Raw genomic sequence first — 17,509 nt, 5'->3', positions numbered from 1 at the left:
CCCCCGATTCAAATAATTAGAATTTGATCAACAACAACAACAACAAGTGTATATACCACTACTATCACATTAAAAATCATTCATCCAATGTTTGTTTTGCGTTTTTTCAACAATATTGGGGCGCGTTTGAAAGAAAAAAAAATAAAGGCGTTGTATTCACATATAATATGACCAGACGTAAAAACAACGCAACAGCCAAAATGAAAATTGTTTTTTTGTTTTGTTTTCTCCCACTCCATTTTCAAAAGAAGAAAAAAAACAACAACCATGAGATGTAATAATATTGGGGGGAATGATGGTTGGCAAAAAAAAATTGGTCGTTAAAGTCACAATGGTCATAAACGTTAATTCATCTGGCTTGGTTGTTTACACTTTTTAATTGTTATATATAACATACTGATCAAACTTTAATCCATACCACTACCTTTTGACGTAAACAAAAAAAACATTCTATTGTGACTAATTAGTAATAATTTATATATTCATCTCCGCGGTATTTCATTGTGGAATGGAGGGGGTGAATAGCTTAACCGTTGCTGCTGCTATTTCGTTTGTATCAATGATGAGTAAATGTTCAATGTTTTTTTTTTATTCCTCACTAAACACCACCACCACCATCATCATTAACAATACCGAAAGGCCATAAAATTGTGCTTACCTCATCTTTGCTTTTTAAAAGAGAGAAAGTTTGATAGAAATAACGCTCAAAAAAAAAGAAAGAAAAAGAAAAAATTATTTGCAACTATTTTTTTTTGCCAAAAGTGAAATCAATTTGCTCACCATCATCATTGACATCGCCATTGAATTGTCGTTGAACGATTGATTTTTTTTGATTGATTGATTGAAAGACGAATTAATTTTTTTTGTTTTTAAAAACCAAACAACAAAACGAAAACGACAATTTTCCTATGTCTTTTTGATGAATCCTTTGAATTCTGGTTGATTTGATTGATTCGAGAAAAAATAAGTCTTTTTGGATTGTTTTTTTTTCCAATTTATCGTTCAATAACATATACCCGACGATAGAAAAGGTGGTGGTGTGGTTTTTTTTTCGTGAGCAAATTCTATCTTAACTGTTTTCGAATTGTGATTTTTTTGTTTTAGTTTGCCAAAAAAAAACATTCGAAATTCGTTTTTTTTGTTCGTTTGTTCGTTCGTCAAGAATTTCCTTTGCCGGTGTTTTTTCGAAAAAACATAATTTTGACGCACACATTTTTAAAATCATTCCTTTTTAAATCACATTTGATTCTTTTGAATTTGTATTTCATTTTGTGAAAAAAAAAGAAAAGAAAAATGGCCGAAACTCGTGATGATAGTGTATATAAGGCAAAATTGGCCGAACAAGCTGAACGTTATGATGGTAAGCAAAATGATTGATTTTTTTTCCCATTCATCCATCCCACCTTGAATTTTTTTAATTTTTTTTAATTTTCTCATTCTTTTTTTCTGATTAGAAATGGTTAATGCAATGAAAAATGTTGCAATGGTTGATGGTGATTTAACCGTTGAAGAACGTAATCTTTTATCCGTTGCATATAAAAATGTAATCGGTGCCCGTCGTGCTAGTTGGCGTATATTATCATCTATTGAACAAAAAGAGGAAAAAAATAGTGGTGAATCAAAATTGGAATTGATTAAAAATTATCGTTTACAAGTGGAAAAAGAATTACGTGAAATTTGTAATGATATATTGGAAGTATTAGAAAAACATTTGATACCGGCTGCAGCCAATGGTGAATCAAAAGTTTTCTATTATAAAATGTAAGTAGATGAAAGAAATTTTTGGTTTTTTTGACAATTTTTTAACAAAAATTATTTTTATACAGGAAAGGTGATTATTTCCGTTATCTTGCCGAATTTGCAACCGGTAATGATCGTAAAGATGCAGCAGAAAATTCATTGGTTGCATATAAAGCTGCAAGTGAAATTGCTACTACTGAATTACCACCAACACATCCAATACGTTTAGGTTTGGCATTGAATTTTTCCGTATTCTATTATGAAATACTTAATTCACCTGAACGAGCTTGTCGATTGGCTAAAACAGCATTTGATGATGCTATAGCTGAATTGGATACATTATCTGAAGATTCATATAAAGATTCAACATTGATCATGCAATTATTGCGTGATAATCTAACATTATGGGCATCGGATGTTAGTCAAAATGGTGAACAAAAAGAAGTTACCGGTTCAAATGCTGCCGGTGGTGATAGTGGTGAAAAAGTTGCCGCTGCCGCTACTAATATTGCTTCAACCGATGAACCAAACGCATAATCACAACAAAAAAAACGTACATCTCTTATTAATGGATACCCATCATTTTTAAAAATAATCAAATGGGTGCAAAATTAAATTTTAAAAAAATATTCGTATAATCACATCTTGTGTTGGAACCAATTGAAATTTTTTTTTCTCTTCACATGAAATCCTATTCCATTCAACAACCAATAACAGCCAATTTGATAAAACAATATTTTCACTTAAAGAAAAACAAAGTCTCCATATTGATAATTCAAAATTCCATTCAAATAATGATGATAATGGTGATGATGATGCCAACGATAAAACAACCCCGATATATATTATTTTACCAATCTTATAATTTTTTTTCATATTGTTTCAACATACACACACACCATTAATAAGAAAAAACGCTCACATTTTTTTTCCTAAAAAAAACAAAACACAAAAGAAAATAGTCAAACTATATATTTCATTTTATCATACATACATACATTCATTCATTCATTCGTTGATTCATTGTAATTCACACACTTAATAAACATAGAATTCCTAATTAGATGATGAACAAAAAAAAACATGTTACACACACAAACATACACTTATTTTATGATTTGATGAACAAAAAAAAAAAAGTTTAAAATTTTGATTAGTTTTGTTTTGTTTTCTTCTTTTTTTTAAAGAAAATTCCAAATTTGATAATTTAGTTGTTGAAATTTCTTTATGATCCAGCAACCAGAAAAAAATCGAACGTTTCAACACACTTGACACACACATATCGGATATGATAGATTTACACAAATAACGTATCCGGTTCCTAGTCGTTTTGTTTGTTTTTGTGACCAATTTAGATTCAAATAACTTGTTTACAACATTTCTTACATAGAATCCATTCATCATCATCATCATTATCATCAAACTATGGAGCAAAAAAAAAAAAATATTCAAATTTTTCCTGTTATTTTTCCCTTTTGGTTTGCGTGACGTTGTTGTAAATTGAGTAGATTTGAATTGAAGTTACCATTCATATAACATGTATTTTTTTATGATGATGTACATGTGTTCAATTGAAATAAATTACTTGCATTTTGTATGTTAAACTGTGAACACGTGTTTATTTATTATTCTCGTTCCCGGATCTCAACATTTGGTAGCATTGCTCAGTGGTTCCAACGAATAATAATTTGTACGTTACAAAAATGTCGAATGATAATGATGGTGGTAAAGATTCGATTAAAATGATGTTAGAAATGATGTCTGAATTCAATGATCGAATGGTACGAATGGAACAGGCAAATTTAATTCAGCCGTCAACATCATCATCATCAAATAATATTGTACCTACACCGGTTGTTCATCGCAAGTCGAATCATGAAAACTACGTGTTTTCACAAATTGTGAAGTATGACGGAAAGAATCTGAAACACTGGATAACGTCAGTAAAAGCGGCATTCAAAAGCTGTGGATACAGTCATTTCTTGGAAGGTGAACTCGATTCGACACATCCGGATTTCCAATTATATCAGAATTGTCTTGGAACGATATCGTTGACATTTGTTCCTGAAAAGTTTGAAATTATCGAACATTGTACCAGCGTTTACCAAATTTGGAAACAAATGGCTGACGTTGAAAAGGATACATATGCAACAGCGGTTCGTAAGCTGAGTGAATTGATAAATTGTGCTTATCGTTCCGGAAGTCTTCGCACATGGTTTGAAACACTGGTTGCGAAGTTCGAATCGATTGATTCTGATTGGATAAAATTCAGTGATAAAAGCCGTTGTATCGTCGTCATGTTTTTGCTACGAGCAAACTCGAAATTTGAACAATTGACCGATCGTATAATGATGAATCAAAATGGCACGATGAAGGATATTCTCAACGAATTCATTGAATACGATGAGAAATCAAAATACCAATCCATAGCATCGAATTCTGGATCAAATGATCATAAAGAATTGGCTAAAATGGCATCGAAGAAATCATCAAAAAGTGATATCAGATGTTCATTTTGTTTGAAACCTGGTCATACATGTGATGAATGCTGGATCAGACAACGGATTGAGAAACAAAAATTAAATACATCATCATCATCGTCATCATCATTATCGAAAAATAAACTGTCTTCATCAACATCAAATCTGAAAGAAAAATCGTCTAAATCATCAAGCACAAAGGATAAGAGAATGGCTAAATCTTTGTTGCAAAAATCGATTGTAAAGTCACCTGATGTATGGATCTTAGACTCCGGATGCACATCACATATAACAATTAATGAAAATTGCCTCATCGAACCGAAAATCAATGTAATTGAATTTGAAATTGCCAGTGGAAAAACAGTCAAATCCGTAAAGACTGGTGATGTTATGATCGAACCAAAGCCCAACTGCAAACTGATTTTGAAAGATGTTGCTTTTGGAGATTTCAATTCGAATCTTGTCTCAATGGTTAAATTGGTTGAAGACGGATTCAAGATATCGGTCGATAATAAACAGGCAAAAATATTCAAGCAGAATATATCATTTACGGCGAATTTAGACGAGAACAATTTATGGATCATCAACAGCAAGCCTACGAACATTATAATGAATCTGTGGCATAAAAGGTTGGCTCACTGTGGTAAAAATGTATTGAAACGGATTAAGAAAGTTGTGCCACAAATTGATCTAAAATATGAAAATTGTGATGATTGTGCACAAAATAAATCTGTAGCTTCACCACACAACCATCCGATGATCTATGAAAATGTAAAACCATTCGAGATGCTGCACATTGATCTTTGGGAATCTCCGGTACCATCGATTCAAGGAAGTAAATATGGAATGTTAATCGTTGACCATTGCACCAGGTTTACGTTTGGTATATCCATTGATTTCAAATCTGATGCCGCATCTAAACTAATCGAATTTATTGATTTTAATCAGAAAAGACTTGATCGTAAAGTAAAAACTATTCGTACCGACAAAGGTACAGAATTTGTGAATAGCACGCTGAAAACGTTTTGCAAACAGCATGGTATTGTACACGAAACGACAGTCGGATACTCGCCCGAACAAAACGGAATTGTAGAAAGGATGAATCGAACCGTTTTTGAAACGGTAAGATTATTGTTAAATTCTGCATGTGCACCGTATCAATTGTGGGCAGAGACCATGTCATATGCCATTTATGTTATTAACATCTGGATTCGTGCTGATGAAAAGACGCCGTATGAAAAATTTTATTCAAAGAAGCCGAATTATAATCATTTACGTACATTCGGTTGTGAGGCATTTCATCATATAACAAAATTGAAACGATCATCTAAATTCGATAAAACATCAGAACGTCTCATGTTCATTGGCTACACGGGTTCAACAACTAACTATCGTTTGGTAAATCCCAATACATTCGAAATTGTCATAACAAATAATGTGAAATTTAATGAAGATAAAATGTTTTTTGACTGGAATAATTCGTCACGAAACTTGTCCAATGAATCACCACGATCAAATTTTGATTTAGTTAATTCCAATTGTTCTGATGATGATAATGATGAAAATGAAATTGAAAACAATGATCATGATAATGAATCGACATCTTTATCAACAACTAGTCAACATGAAAATGATGAAGATTTAACATCCGAATATGAAGCTGAAAATGATAGTGAATCGTATTCGTCAATTGAACCGGAAGAAAATGTTGGTGTAAGAAGATCGACACGTGTGAATTTTGGTATTCCACCAGTTCGTTATGGATATCAATGTAGTGATAGTAGTATTGAAATACCAACTACATATGATGAAGCGATCAATTCGAACAATTCTGATGAATGGAAACAAGCTATTAGCAAAGAAATCACACAATTACGAAAGTATAAAGTGTTTGAAAATGTTTCCTTTGATTCGTCAAGAAAAGTAATTCCTACGAAATGGATATTTACACGTAAACGTGATGGCACATTTAAAGCTCGCTTAGTAGCTTGTGGCTATTCGCAAAAATATGGTATCGATTATGATCAGATTGCATCACCAACGCCTGATTCTACATTAACAAATCTGATTTTGAGCTACGCAAAAACGTTTGATTATCGTACTCGACAATTGGATATCCGAACTGCATTTCTAAATGCTAGTCTTGATGAAGAATTGTATGTAAAAACGCCACCAGGTTTTGGTGATAATGGTCATTTGAAATTGAAAAAGGCGTTATATGGACTAAAACAAAGTCCGCTACAATGGTATAAAACAATATCTTCTCATCTATTATCGATTGGATTTCAGTGTTGTATCGCTGATAAATGTTTATTCATGAAGAATAATATTTTGCTTCTCGTTTATGTCGATGATATCATACTTTGTGGGCCAGATGAAAATCAGTTGACCAAAATTGTCAAAGATCTTGAAAAGCGGTTTGAAGTAACTGATATTGGTAATTTGAAAGATTATCTCGGTATAGAAATTGTCGATAAAGGGGAGCATTTTGAACTTAATCAATCGAAATATATCCGAAAAATTATGATGGAATTTAACATGATTAATTGTAAACCAACGTACGTACCGATGAGTTCGTTGTATCAACAAAATGATGAAGAAGAAGTAAATGAAAATTTACCTATTCGTAAATTGATTGGTTCATTATTATATGTTGCTAATAAAACGAGACCGGATATAATGTTCGCTACAAATTGGTTGTCAAGATTTCTAACGAAACCAACGAAATCGCTATTCAATGCGGGAAAACAAATTCTGCGATATTTATCTGGTACTATTGATCAATGTTTAATTATCGGAAAAATGAATCAAGATCTGGCAGTTTATACAGACTCGTCTTTCGGACAAGGTGCTACCAGACATTCAACATCGGGTCTTATCGTAACATGTGGAAATACTGTACTTGGTTGGAAAAGTAATAAGCAACGTAAAATCACGATATCAAGTTGTGAATCTGAACTAACAGCAATAATGGATGGTTATAAATGCGTTCGTTTCATTCAACAAATTATGAATTTCATTAATTACGATGTGAATATCAATTTCTTGTGTGACAATCAATCAGTCATTCATCTCATCAATAATCAATCGTCAATGAAACGGTCGAGGTACTTCGATATAGAGTTGAAGAAAATAATCGAAGTATTTGCAACAAACAAAAATTATGATATCAAGTTTGTAAACACAAGGAACAGCTAGCGGATTTTTGACAAAACCGCTGCCAAGAAAAGCTTTAATTGATATAACTAAAAAGTTATTTGTGAATTGAATTTTATTATCTATTTTTGTAATTCAATTCAAATGTAACTCAATAAGGGGAGATTGTTGTAAATTGAGTAGATTTGAATTGAAGTTACCATTCATATAACATGTATTTTTTTATGATGATGTACATGTGTTCAATTGAAATAAATTACTTGCATTTTGTATGTTAAACTGTGAACACGTGTTTATTTATTATTCTCGTTCCCGGATCTCAACAGACGTACTTTTGGTTTGCTTCGAAAAACAAATTTGGATTTTAATTGAAATGGTACAAACGAAGAAAAAACCTATCATCTGCTTGCCCTTGCCTCAAATAATTTTGAAACAAAAACAACAAACTACCATCATTGTCATTATCATCATAAGCTTATTACATCACAATTTGGGCCTATGTTTCTTTTTTTCCCTTCGAGAAAATATTATTTTTTATTTATCATTTATGAATCAGTTTTTTTGTTCCCACATTGAAATTTTCTTTTCCCATCCATATTTCTGAAATAATAAATTGAAATAAATGAAAAAAATTTTGATTTTTAATTCAAAAAATGCAACAAAACAAAAAAATTTTTCACTTGAAAAAAAATTCTTTCCGAAAACATTTTCCTCATTTTGATTCGAATGTTTGTTTGTTGTTGTTGCTGTTGCTGCTGTCAATATGAGGATTTTGTAAGAATTTTGTTTGTTTTGTTGTTGTTGTCGTCAATATTTATCTTTGATATTTTCTGGTTTGTATTTTTTTTCTTCAAATTAAACTGAAAAAATGACATCACCATCATCAACAGCAGCATCAACAGCAACTTTGTCAACAAATCCAAAATCAATGACTACAGAATCTAGTCTTGAATCATCAATATTTTGGCAACATATTATTGCCATGGATGTACAATATAATTCATCACGTTACTTTTGTACTTATATGAGTGAGTATTTTGTTTTTGTTTTCTATTTATTTATTTATTTTCAATGTTAATTTAGAAATTCTATACATAAAACGTCGAAATCAATTATTTCGTGAGCTAAGTAAACAGCCATTAAATTCATTTCGTAAACAATATCTACGTCTTAGACATACGATACTATCGAATTTCTATCAACAACAACAACAACAACAAAAGTAAGATTTATGCAAATTTAATTTTCAAATTCTCATTATTTATTATTATTATCATTATAAAAAATTTAAGGAAACATGTTCGAAATAATAGTGATAGTAGTTTTCTATCATTTATTTATGATGATCTTCGATCATATTCCGGTGGTGATTGGAAATCTAATATTACAATGACAAATGATCTACTTCTTCATAATAAGGATGTTAATATTGATAATCTACAATTTCAATCATTAAATGTTAATGATGATAATAATCATAACAACAACAACAATAATAATAATAATAATATTGCATTCTGTGAAAATTTTGCCTTTACCGGTGTTCATCATATTTTTGATCAACATAAATCGGCTGTTAATTGTGTAAAATTTGCCAATTCAAATAATTCATTAATTTGTTTTGCATCCGATGATCATACATTATCGATTTGTCAACTGACACCATTACCAGCTACCATATTGTTTATTTTACGTGGACATCAAGATTCTGTTACTGCATTCGAATGGTCACAATCAAATGAATTGATTGTTAGTTGTTCATGTGATTCAACATTAAATTTATGGTCAACTATGAATGGTAAATGTTTACGACGATTTAAAGATCCACAAAAATGTTCCATTCTTACCTGTATATTTTTACCAACTAATAATAATATGATATTTACCGGAAATCAAAATGGTATTGTTAACATTCTAAATCTATCGACTGGAATTTATTCAAAAAATTCCGTTACTATTAGTGATGGTGGTCCTATTTTATCAATGTGTTTTGAATCTAAAGATCAATTACTTTGGTGTGGTGATTCAAAAGGTTTTATTTCAACATTTCATTTTGAAATGGAAACCTGTAAATTATTATTGATAAACAAAGTGATTATTGTACCTGGATGTCCAATAACATCATTATCATTATCATCATCAACAATACTTGATAATGATAATAATCAAAATCTTTTACTGGCTAATTGTGCATGTAATGCTGTCGTTTTATTTCGTACGGGTATTGATAAAAAATTGGAATTTCTTAAATGTTTTCCAATTAAACATCAAAATTCACAAATGAAAATTAAAAGTTCATTTTGTCCGAATAGTAATCGTAGTGGTAATGATGATAATCTATTTATCAATAATCAATCATCAACAACAACGAAAATGACAAGAATTTGTCTTGTAACTGGTAGTGAAGATACTTGTATATATTTTTATCATTATCAATCACCTAATTTGAATACAAATACATTGGCCATAAGTCGTTGTGTAAACAAATTACAAGGACATTCAGCACCAGTACTTGATGTTCGTTTTAATCATGATGAAAGTTTACTTGCATCAGCCGATTCTAAAGGTTCAATAATTATATGGAAACGTGATTCATCTATTACAAAAAAATTTTAATTTCATTTTTTGTTTCTATCCAATATTTGTTTTAAATTACAATTTTGTTTTTTTGTTGGATAAATATAATGAATGAAAAAATAAAATTATTATCAAAAACATTCAATCTGTTGTCGTTGTTGTCGATAATGATTTGATAATGGATATTTTCTTCGATTTTGTTGATGTTTATTATGATGGCGAATGGTTAGAAAATTTTTTGTTGATAAAAATATTTTCGATATTGAGATCGGTAAATCATTATCATCACCTAATGTATTTGTTGTCCAATTAAATTCCGATAGAATTCGATGATCATTTTCAACAATAAAAGTAGAAATCGAATGATTTTGATTATCATTATCATTGAGATTTCGATGAACAGCTGTAGCGACCAATGATGTTGATGCAATAACCACACCAATAGCTATTGCATATGCAGCCGTACAGATCAATATTCCATTGATTAATGTAACCAGATTTGACCATAATAATTCATTATCTTTATCATAAAAATGTCGTAAATATTTAAATGATGATATCATTTCCATATATGTCATTGTATTACGATTACGTTTACGATATTCATTTAATGATATTAAACCTTCCATTTTGATCATTTGTTCCATAAATGTTTCCGGTCGTACATAACATGACCATTGTATGGCATCAAGAAAATCACGTTCCAATTGATTTAAATCTTCTAAATCAATATTAGCAAATGTAGCCCATTCATCATTATAAACCATATCAGCACCGCCTTTATCATATAAAAATTTTGTTGCAACCACTAATGATGCAACAAATAATTCCGATGATGTCATACGATCAAGATATGTTGAATTCATTTTTTTCAATCGATCCAAATAAATCATTGCCAATATTACGGATGCAGGTGAAAGAGCAGCCTGATGTAATATAAACGATGCATAATTTATGTCCAATTTTCCTAAACGTTTTTGCATTTTTGATCGTTGTCCATTACCACCATATAATGTTTTTTCAATCAAATCAACAGTAACTTCGGTCAATGGTAAATTTGATTCAAATGATGATGTTAATTCGGACATTGAAGGCGATGATATTGGTGATGATGATGACGAATCACCATTCATCAACGTTGATTGACAACAATAGAAACCAAAATCTAAAATACGAAATGTTCGACATAATCGTTTCCAAAGTGATTGTTGTTGTTTAATCTCTTGATCATCTTTAGATGATATTAATCTGGATTGATAATTATAATCCATCAATAATATTTGATTAATGTTTTTTACCAATCAAAATGAAAAAAAAAAAATTGATATCCTCAAAATAAATAGAAGAAAAAACGAGCCAAAAAAACAACAAAAAACAATTAATGGCAACAGTTGCAATTCGATTTCATTCGTAAAGTACGTAAATTTGGATACCAAAAAAAATGTGCTGGGGGAGGAAATCCAAACAAAGGGGGGAGGAAGTATTTTTTCATTATAAAAAAAATAAAATGTGTCGATTTCGGCTTGACATTTGAAGAAAATCTCTCTTTCTCTCTATGTCCATCCAAAACAAAACAAAGAAAAAATTATCAATCGTTCCAGAAACTAAAATGACCATGAAGTGTGTTGTCCTTGAAACTTTTCTTATACATCTTCCTCATCATTTTTGAAAGATTATGATAAAAAAGCGGAGTCTCTTTTCTGCTCTCATTCGCATTTATTCGCATTTTATTTTCTTCGTTTTTCATCACATCCCATCTGTTTATGAATGAAAAATCTGTTTCAAAAATATGTGTGTTCACAAAAGCGTGAACTTTTTCTTGCCCACATTTATTCAACACCAATTGGACAATATGAAATTTGAAATGGTCGCGAATTGATTGATTGTTGAGGAAAATTCATTCATTCATTTTAAAAATTTTGTTGTGATACACACTGTCCCTGAACTTTTTTGTTGTTAACTATTTTTTTTATATTAAACTAAAACATATTGTGTGGAAATAAAAATGGTAAGTTTATCATTATGGTTGATCTATGTCTTTCTTGGTATAATGTTGTAATTTTGTTTTTGGTTGGTTGTTTTGTAAACAATTATAGGAACAAACCAAAGAATTTGATATTAAAATTTATTGGCTACAAATCGATGGTCTTAGTTGTCATTCTTGTATTGATACGATAAAGAAAAATTTATCCGAATTACCTGGTTCGGTTAATATTGAAATCTATTTGGAAGATGGAAAAGCCTTTCTGGAATTTGATCCACAATTTATTCGAATTGATAAAATAATCGAACGAATTGAAGAATTAGGATTCGAATGTCGTTTATTGGATGATGATGATGATCATGAAATTCATGACGATGATATTGTTGGATCGAATTCAACATTTACCGTTTTGGTTAATGGAATGACATGTAAATCATGTACAGATAATATTGAAAAAAATCTAATGAAAATTGATGGTGTTCATAATGTAAAAGCTGATCTCATTACTAAAAAAGTATCTGTTACATATCAATCTGAATTGATTGAAAAAGATTTGATTCTTGATCAAATCGAATGTCTTGGTTTTGAATATCAAACAACAGAATTGAACGACAAACATATTGAAATCAATATCGACGATGATGTTGAAAAACAATCAATGTCAATCGAAAAAACATTACCAATGAATTTGGAAAGTGATAAATTTTTAAACAAATGTTTCATCACTATTACCGGTATGACTTGTTCATCGTGTGTTTCGAAAATTGAACGAAATCTATCAAAAATCAATGGTATACATGGAATATTGGTTGCATTATTAAATCAAAAAGCTGAAATTCTGTATGATCCAATGTTTATTGATTCAAAACAAATTATTCAATCGATAATCGATCTTGGATTTGATGCAAAACTTTTAAATGATCAACAACAAAATGATAATTTAAATAATGATTTATATGAATTATCATTATGTCTGACACAACCATCATTATCATTATTAAATCCGATACAAATTGAATCATCATTGGAACAAATTACGGGTATAAAATCAGCCAAATTTTCATCATCATCATCAAATCAATTATTAATTGAATATTATGGTGATCAAATTGGTGCTAGAGAAATTGTACGAATTATAAAATCATTAGGATTAGATTCATATCCATTGGATTGTGATCGACGACAACAATTTGAACATCGACAACAACAACATCGTGAATTATTACATTGGAAACATTCATTTATATTTTCTCTTGCATTCTTTATACCATCAATGATACTCATGATACATCATATGACTAGTGAACATTCATTCCATGAACATCTTCTATTATCTGGTTGGTCGAAAGCAAATTTTCTTCAATTTTTACTTGCAACACCTGTACAATTTTATGGTGCAAGATATTTTTATTATCAAGCATATAAAGCTATTAAATATCGTTCATTAAATATGGATGTATTGATTATGTTGGCCACAACTGTTGCTTATTTTTATAGTTTTTTCGTATCTGTATATTTTATGTTGATTGATGCTGATCGTAGTCCGAAAACATTTTTCGAAACACCACCAATGTTATTGACATTTATATCATTAGGTCGTTGGCTTGAACATATTGCACGCGGTAAAACATCCGAAGCATTAACACGTTTAATGTCATTAAAAGCAACTGAAGCAATATTAGTCGAAATGGATCAGAATAAAAATATTATTAATGAAATAGCAATTGATATTCAATTAGTTCAACGTGGTGATATGATTAAAGTATTACCTGGTACAAAAATTCCAGTTGATGGTCGTGTTTTTGATGGTAATTCAACAGTAGATGAAAGTATGATTACAGGTGAATCAAGACCAGTTAAAAAACAATCCGGTTCTTCGGTTATTGGTGGATCGATCAATATGAATGGAACATTATTAATATGTGCAACACATATTGGTCGTCAATCAACATTAGCATCGATTGTTGATCTAGTCGAACAAGCACAAACTGATAAAGCACCTATACAACAATTAGCTGATCGTATTGCCGGTATTTTTGTACCTATTGTTATTATATTATCAATGTTAACATTAATTGTTTGGATTATTATCGGTCATAAACATTTGAATATAATTCAAACATATAATATTGAACATCGTTATACAAAAATGTCATCAACCGAAATGATATGGCAATTTGCATTTCAATGTTCCATAACTGTTTTATTGATTGCATGTCCTTGTTCATTAGGTTTAGCAACACCAACAGCTGTTATGGTTGGTACTGGTATCGGTGCATTGAATGGTATATTAATTAAAGGTGGTAGTGCATTGGAAAATTTTTGTAAAATTAATTGTTTAATATTTGATAAAACTGGAACAATAACATATGGAACACCACAAGTTACCGAAGTATTTTTATTTGGTTCAATCAATCAAAATATTATTGATTATTTTAAACAAATATTTTTGGCTATATTGAGTGCTGAAAATCAATCCGAACATCCAATTGCTCGATCATTAATATCATATTGTCAAAATATTTTTGATTATTCAAAAAATCTTTGTCATTGTAATGATTTTCATACGGAAAGTGGATTTGGAATTCGTTGTAAAATTTCATCCGATGAATTTGATAAAAAATTAAAAACATTTCAACCAAAATCTTTTCGGTAATGATCATAATGATATTTTTCTTTGTTTTTAAATGATTTTCTTTTCTTTTTTTTTAAATTTTAGCATCAAAATCGACAATGGTGTTAGCAGTATCGAAAATAGTTTATTGGATTGTGAAACAAAACGATTTTCCATTGGTAATTCAATTGTAACATTGGTTGAAATCGTGGACGATTCCATTTCATCATCATCGATTGATCAGGAAATTCTGATCGGTACAAAAGAATGGATTATAGAAAATAATGTAAAAATTTGTAAAAAAGTTCAAATTGTAATCGATCAAATGGAACGACAAGGATCGACTATAGCTTTAGTTGCAATGAATAATATGATTGTATCGATAATATCAATGACCGATACGATTAAAACGGATGCAAGACAAACAATTCGTGAACTAAGACGTCGTCGTCCAAATCTTAGAATAATGATGATGACCGGTGATAATGAACGTGCTGCACATAAAGTTGCTCGTCAAATTGGTATCGATAAAGAAAATGTTATTGCAAAAGTATTACCATCGAATAAAACGGAAATTGTTCTACAATTACAATCGAACGGTCATTTTGTTGCAATGGTTGGTGATGGTATTAATGATTCACCGGCATTAGCACGTGCCGATGTTGGTATTGCATTTTCAACCGGTACAGATGTTGCTTGTGAAGCTGCCGATATAATTCTCATTCATAATGATCTCTATGATATTGTCGATGCTTGGGATCTAAGCTATCGTACTGTTCATCGTATACGTTTAAATATTGCATTTGCAAGCGTTTATAATTTGATTGGAATTCCAATGGCTGCAGGTATTTTTCTTTCATGGGGTATTGTATTACGACCATGGATGGGTTCGGCTGCAATGACATTATCATCAATTTCTGTTGTTTGTTCATCATTATTATTGAGACGATGGCGTCGATCAACAAAACATTTCAATGATGATATTGATCATAATTATCAATTTAATGATTCAGATAATGATGATGATGATAGTGATGAATCAAAATCACCAACCGAAGAAATGAAACAATTAACATTTCTAGAGAAAAATGTTCATTTATCAAAAATTCTAAGCTTAATGCCATTATATAGTCGTAAAGGAATTAATGATAATTTTTCAATCAATAATAATGATACTGGATATCGTTTACTATTGGATCAAAGTGATGATGATGATCAAATGGATGATTGTATTGCTTAAGAATAATATTATGCATGCCAAAAACTGGAACACTTGTTGAATTTTAAATATTTTTATTTATTTATATGTTACATTTGAATTGAATTATTTAAAACAAAATTTTTTTTTTAATTAAAATAAAAATGATCTGTAATTTGGCCCCTTTTTGTTTATAAATTCGGTTGTGATGGACGAATATTCGATTCGAATTGCACAAAAAAATCGATACTATTTTTTTTTTAAAAATCTATTATATGGCACATTTATTTATTCGATTCGATCGTGCATGTGAACTTAATCGTTTCCATTTATCTAAACCGATTGAACATTCAATAAAATATTTACCAAGAATTTGTTTTCCAACGAATAATTGTCGAATATTATCGATCATTATTGATGTCGGTGATGATCGATTTGGACAGATCGGTCGATTCAATATTAATGATTGTTGTGTAGAATTATTTGTATCCATATCGCTAAGAATTATTGTATTATTTTGTCCATATGGTATACGATGAATATATAATGGTTGTATACGATATTCAATTAGATTTAGATCAATACGTTCTTGATAGTAAATAATACGTCCAGTTAGAACAAAATCAGCACGACAATATAAATCTAAAATTTTATCATCTGTACATTGTTCGGTTAATGTTGTTAAACATTGTGGATCATCATCATCATCAATAATAATTGATTGATTTGATGTTTTAGATGATGAAGATACGATTTCTTCGAGATCATATTGAAAAATCACAGGATCATTTACATATTTGAGCAATAAATTTGAATCAATAATTGATGAATCAATGAATAAGGCAATAAAATGATTGACCGAAACAAAACAACGAAAACGATCAGGATGTTGACCATCATCGGCAGCAAATATCTGTAATAATTGTCGTTTACCTTCAATATAGATACGAACATTACGGCTTGTATTTCGGGCAATACGAATACAGCCACGAAAATTACGACGATCATCGGTACCTAATTTCAATACAACACGTAGACCACCATTTGGATAAAACCATTTTATTTGTCCACGTGAACAACGAAGATATATTGGCATTACTAAACGTTTACCATTATTATCATCTAATGTTGATTTTGATAGTAATGATGATTTTGATCCAGACCAATCACATTGATCACTTACATAACCATAATGATCATTATCTAAATGATTTTCTGTTGTTAACATTGAATAATAATCATCATCATTTTTTATGAATGATATTTGTATTAAAATGATGAATGGTATGAAGAAAAACCATAATTGTAATAATAATATTCGATGATCCATTATTTCATCGAATAATTTTCAAAAGAATTCCATAAAAAGATCAATACTTGCACATCATTGAATAAGGAAAAAATGCTGAACGAAAAATTCTTGAGACAATACACCACCACCAACAATCGAAATCAATCGATCAAATCAATCATGGTGGTTTTTGTGGTGGTTGTTGTTGCGAAAAAAGGCGTTCCTAATGGAATGCGTTGTTCGAGCTATAACAACAAGTGTTCGAAGTGTTCATCTTCTTGATCGATGGTCATAAATTTTATACGAAGAAAATGAATGAATGAATCCATACATAAGATACCACTACTACTATACTACCAGATACTTGTTTCAATCCCCTCGAAGAAAGATTTGATTTTTTTTTTTTTTTTTTTGTTTTACTTTTCGGTATTCACTTGGCTTTGAAATGAACCAAAAAAAAAATTACTTA

At 30.1% G+C, this 17,509-nt stretch overlaps 5 protein-coding genes across 6 annotated transcripts; 3 read left to right on the top strand and 2 right to left on the bottom strand.

Moving 5' to 3' along the window:
* Window positions 1-873: 873 nt before the first annotated feature.
* Window positions 874-2,893, top strand: 14-3-3epsilon (tyrosine 3-monooxygenase/tryptophan 5-monooxygenase activation protein epsilon). Its single transcript, XM_027347563.2, has 3 exons — window positions 874-1,360; window positions 1,455-1,761; window positions 1,827-2,893. The coding sequence occupies exons 1-3, from the start codon at window positions 1,294-1,296 to the stop codon at window positions 2,275-2,277; spliced, it is 825 nt and encodes a 274-aa protein (XP_027203364.2). The 5' UTR covers window positions 874-1,293; the 3' UTR covers window positions 2,278-2,893.
* Window positions 2,894-7,417: 4,524 nt separating this feature from the next.
* Window positions 7,418-10,093, top strand: LOC113797215 (WD repeat-containing protein 13-like). 2 transcript variants are annotated; one of them, XM_027347557.2, is made up of 4 exons: window positions 7,418-8,150; window positions 8,267-8,404; window positions 8,460-8,598; window positions 8,669-10,093. In XM_027347557.2, the coding sequence occupies exons 2-4, from the start codon at window positions 8,305-8,307 to the stop codon at window positions 9,990-9,992; spliced, it is 1,563 nt and encodes a 520-aa protein (XP_027203358.2). In that variant the 5' UTR covers window positions 7,418-8,150; window positions 8,267-8,304; the 3' UTR covers window positions 9,993-10,093. The 2 variants fall into 2 exon arrangements, with proteins under 2 accessions (XP_027203358.2, XP_027203357.2); XM_027347556.2 differs by having other exon boundaries at window positions 8,079-8,404.
* On the bottom strand, window positions 9,968-11,350 carry LOC142645844 (uncharacterized). The gene has a single exon (XM_075823257.1). The coding sequence runs from the start codon at window positions 11,222-11,224 to the stop codon at window positions 10,085-10,087; it is 1,140 nt and encodes a 379-aa protein (XP_075679372.1). The 5' UTR covers window positions 11,225-11,350; the 3' UTR covers window positions 9,968-10,084.
* Window positions 11,351-11,385: 35 nt separating this feature from the next.
* Window positions 11,386-15,929, top strand: LOC113797219 (copper-transporting ATPase 1-like). Its single transcript, XM_027347566.2, has 3 exons — window positions 11,386-11,961; window positions 12,050-14,589; window positions 14,657-15,929. The coding sequence occupies exons 1-3, from the start codon at window positions 11,959-11,961 to the stop codon at window positions 15,789-15,791; spliced, it is 3,678 nt and encodes a 1,225-aa protein (XP_027203367.2). The 5' UTR covers window positions 11,386-11,958; the 3' UTR covers window positions 15,792-15,929.
* LOC113797223 (meteorin-like protein) lies at window positions 15,825-17,443 on the bottom strand. The gene has a single exon (XM_027347569.2). It carries the CDS (start codon window positions 17,077-17,079, stop codon window positions 16,021-16,023), a length of 1,059 nt encoding a protein of 352 aa, XP_027203370.2. The 5' UTR covers window positions 17,080-17,443; the 3' UTR covers window positions 15,825-16,020.
* Between the last annotated feature and the right edge of the window lie 66 nt (window positions 17,444-17,509).

Source organism: Dermatophagoides pteronyssinus, unplaced genomic scaffold (assembly GCF_027571235.1).
Source record: "Dermatophagoides pteronyssinus isolate colony J.1.1.1.1 unplaced genomic scaffold, Derpt_VIB-CSIC_2022.12 sq0025, whole genome shotgun sequence".
Taxonomy (NCBI): domain Eukaryota; kingdom Metazoa; phylum Arthropoda; class Arachnida; order Sarcoptiformes; family Pyroglyphidae; genus Dermatophagoides; species Dermatophagoides pteronyssinus.
This window is presented reverse-complemented; position numbering and strand designations above follow the sequence as displayed.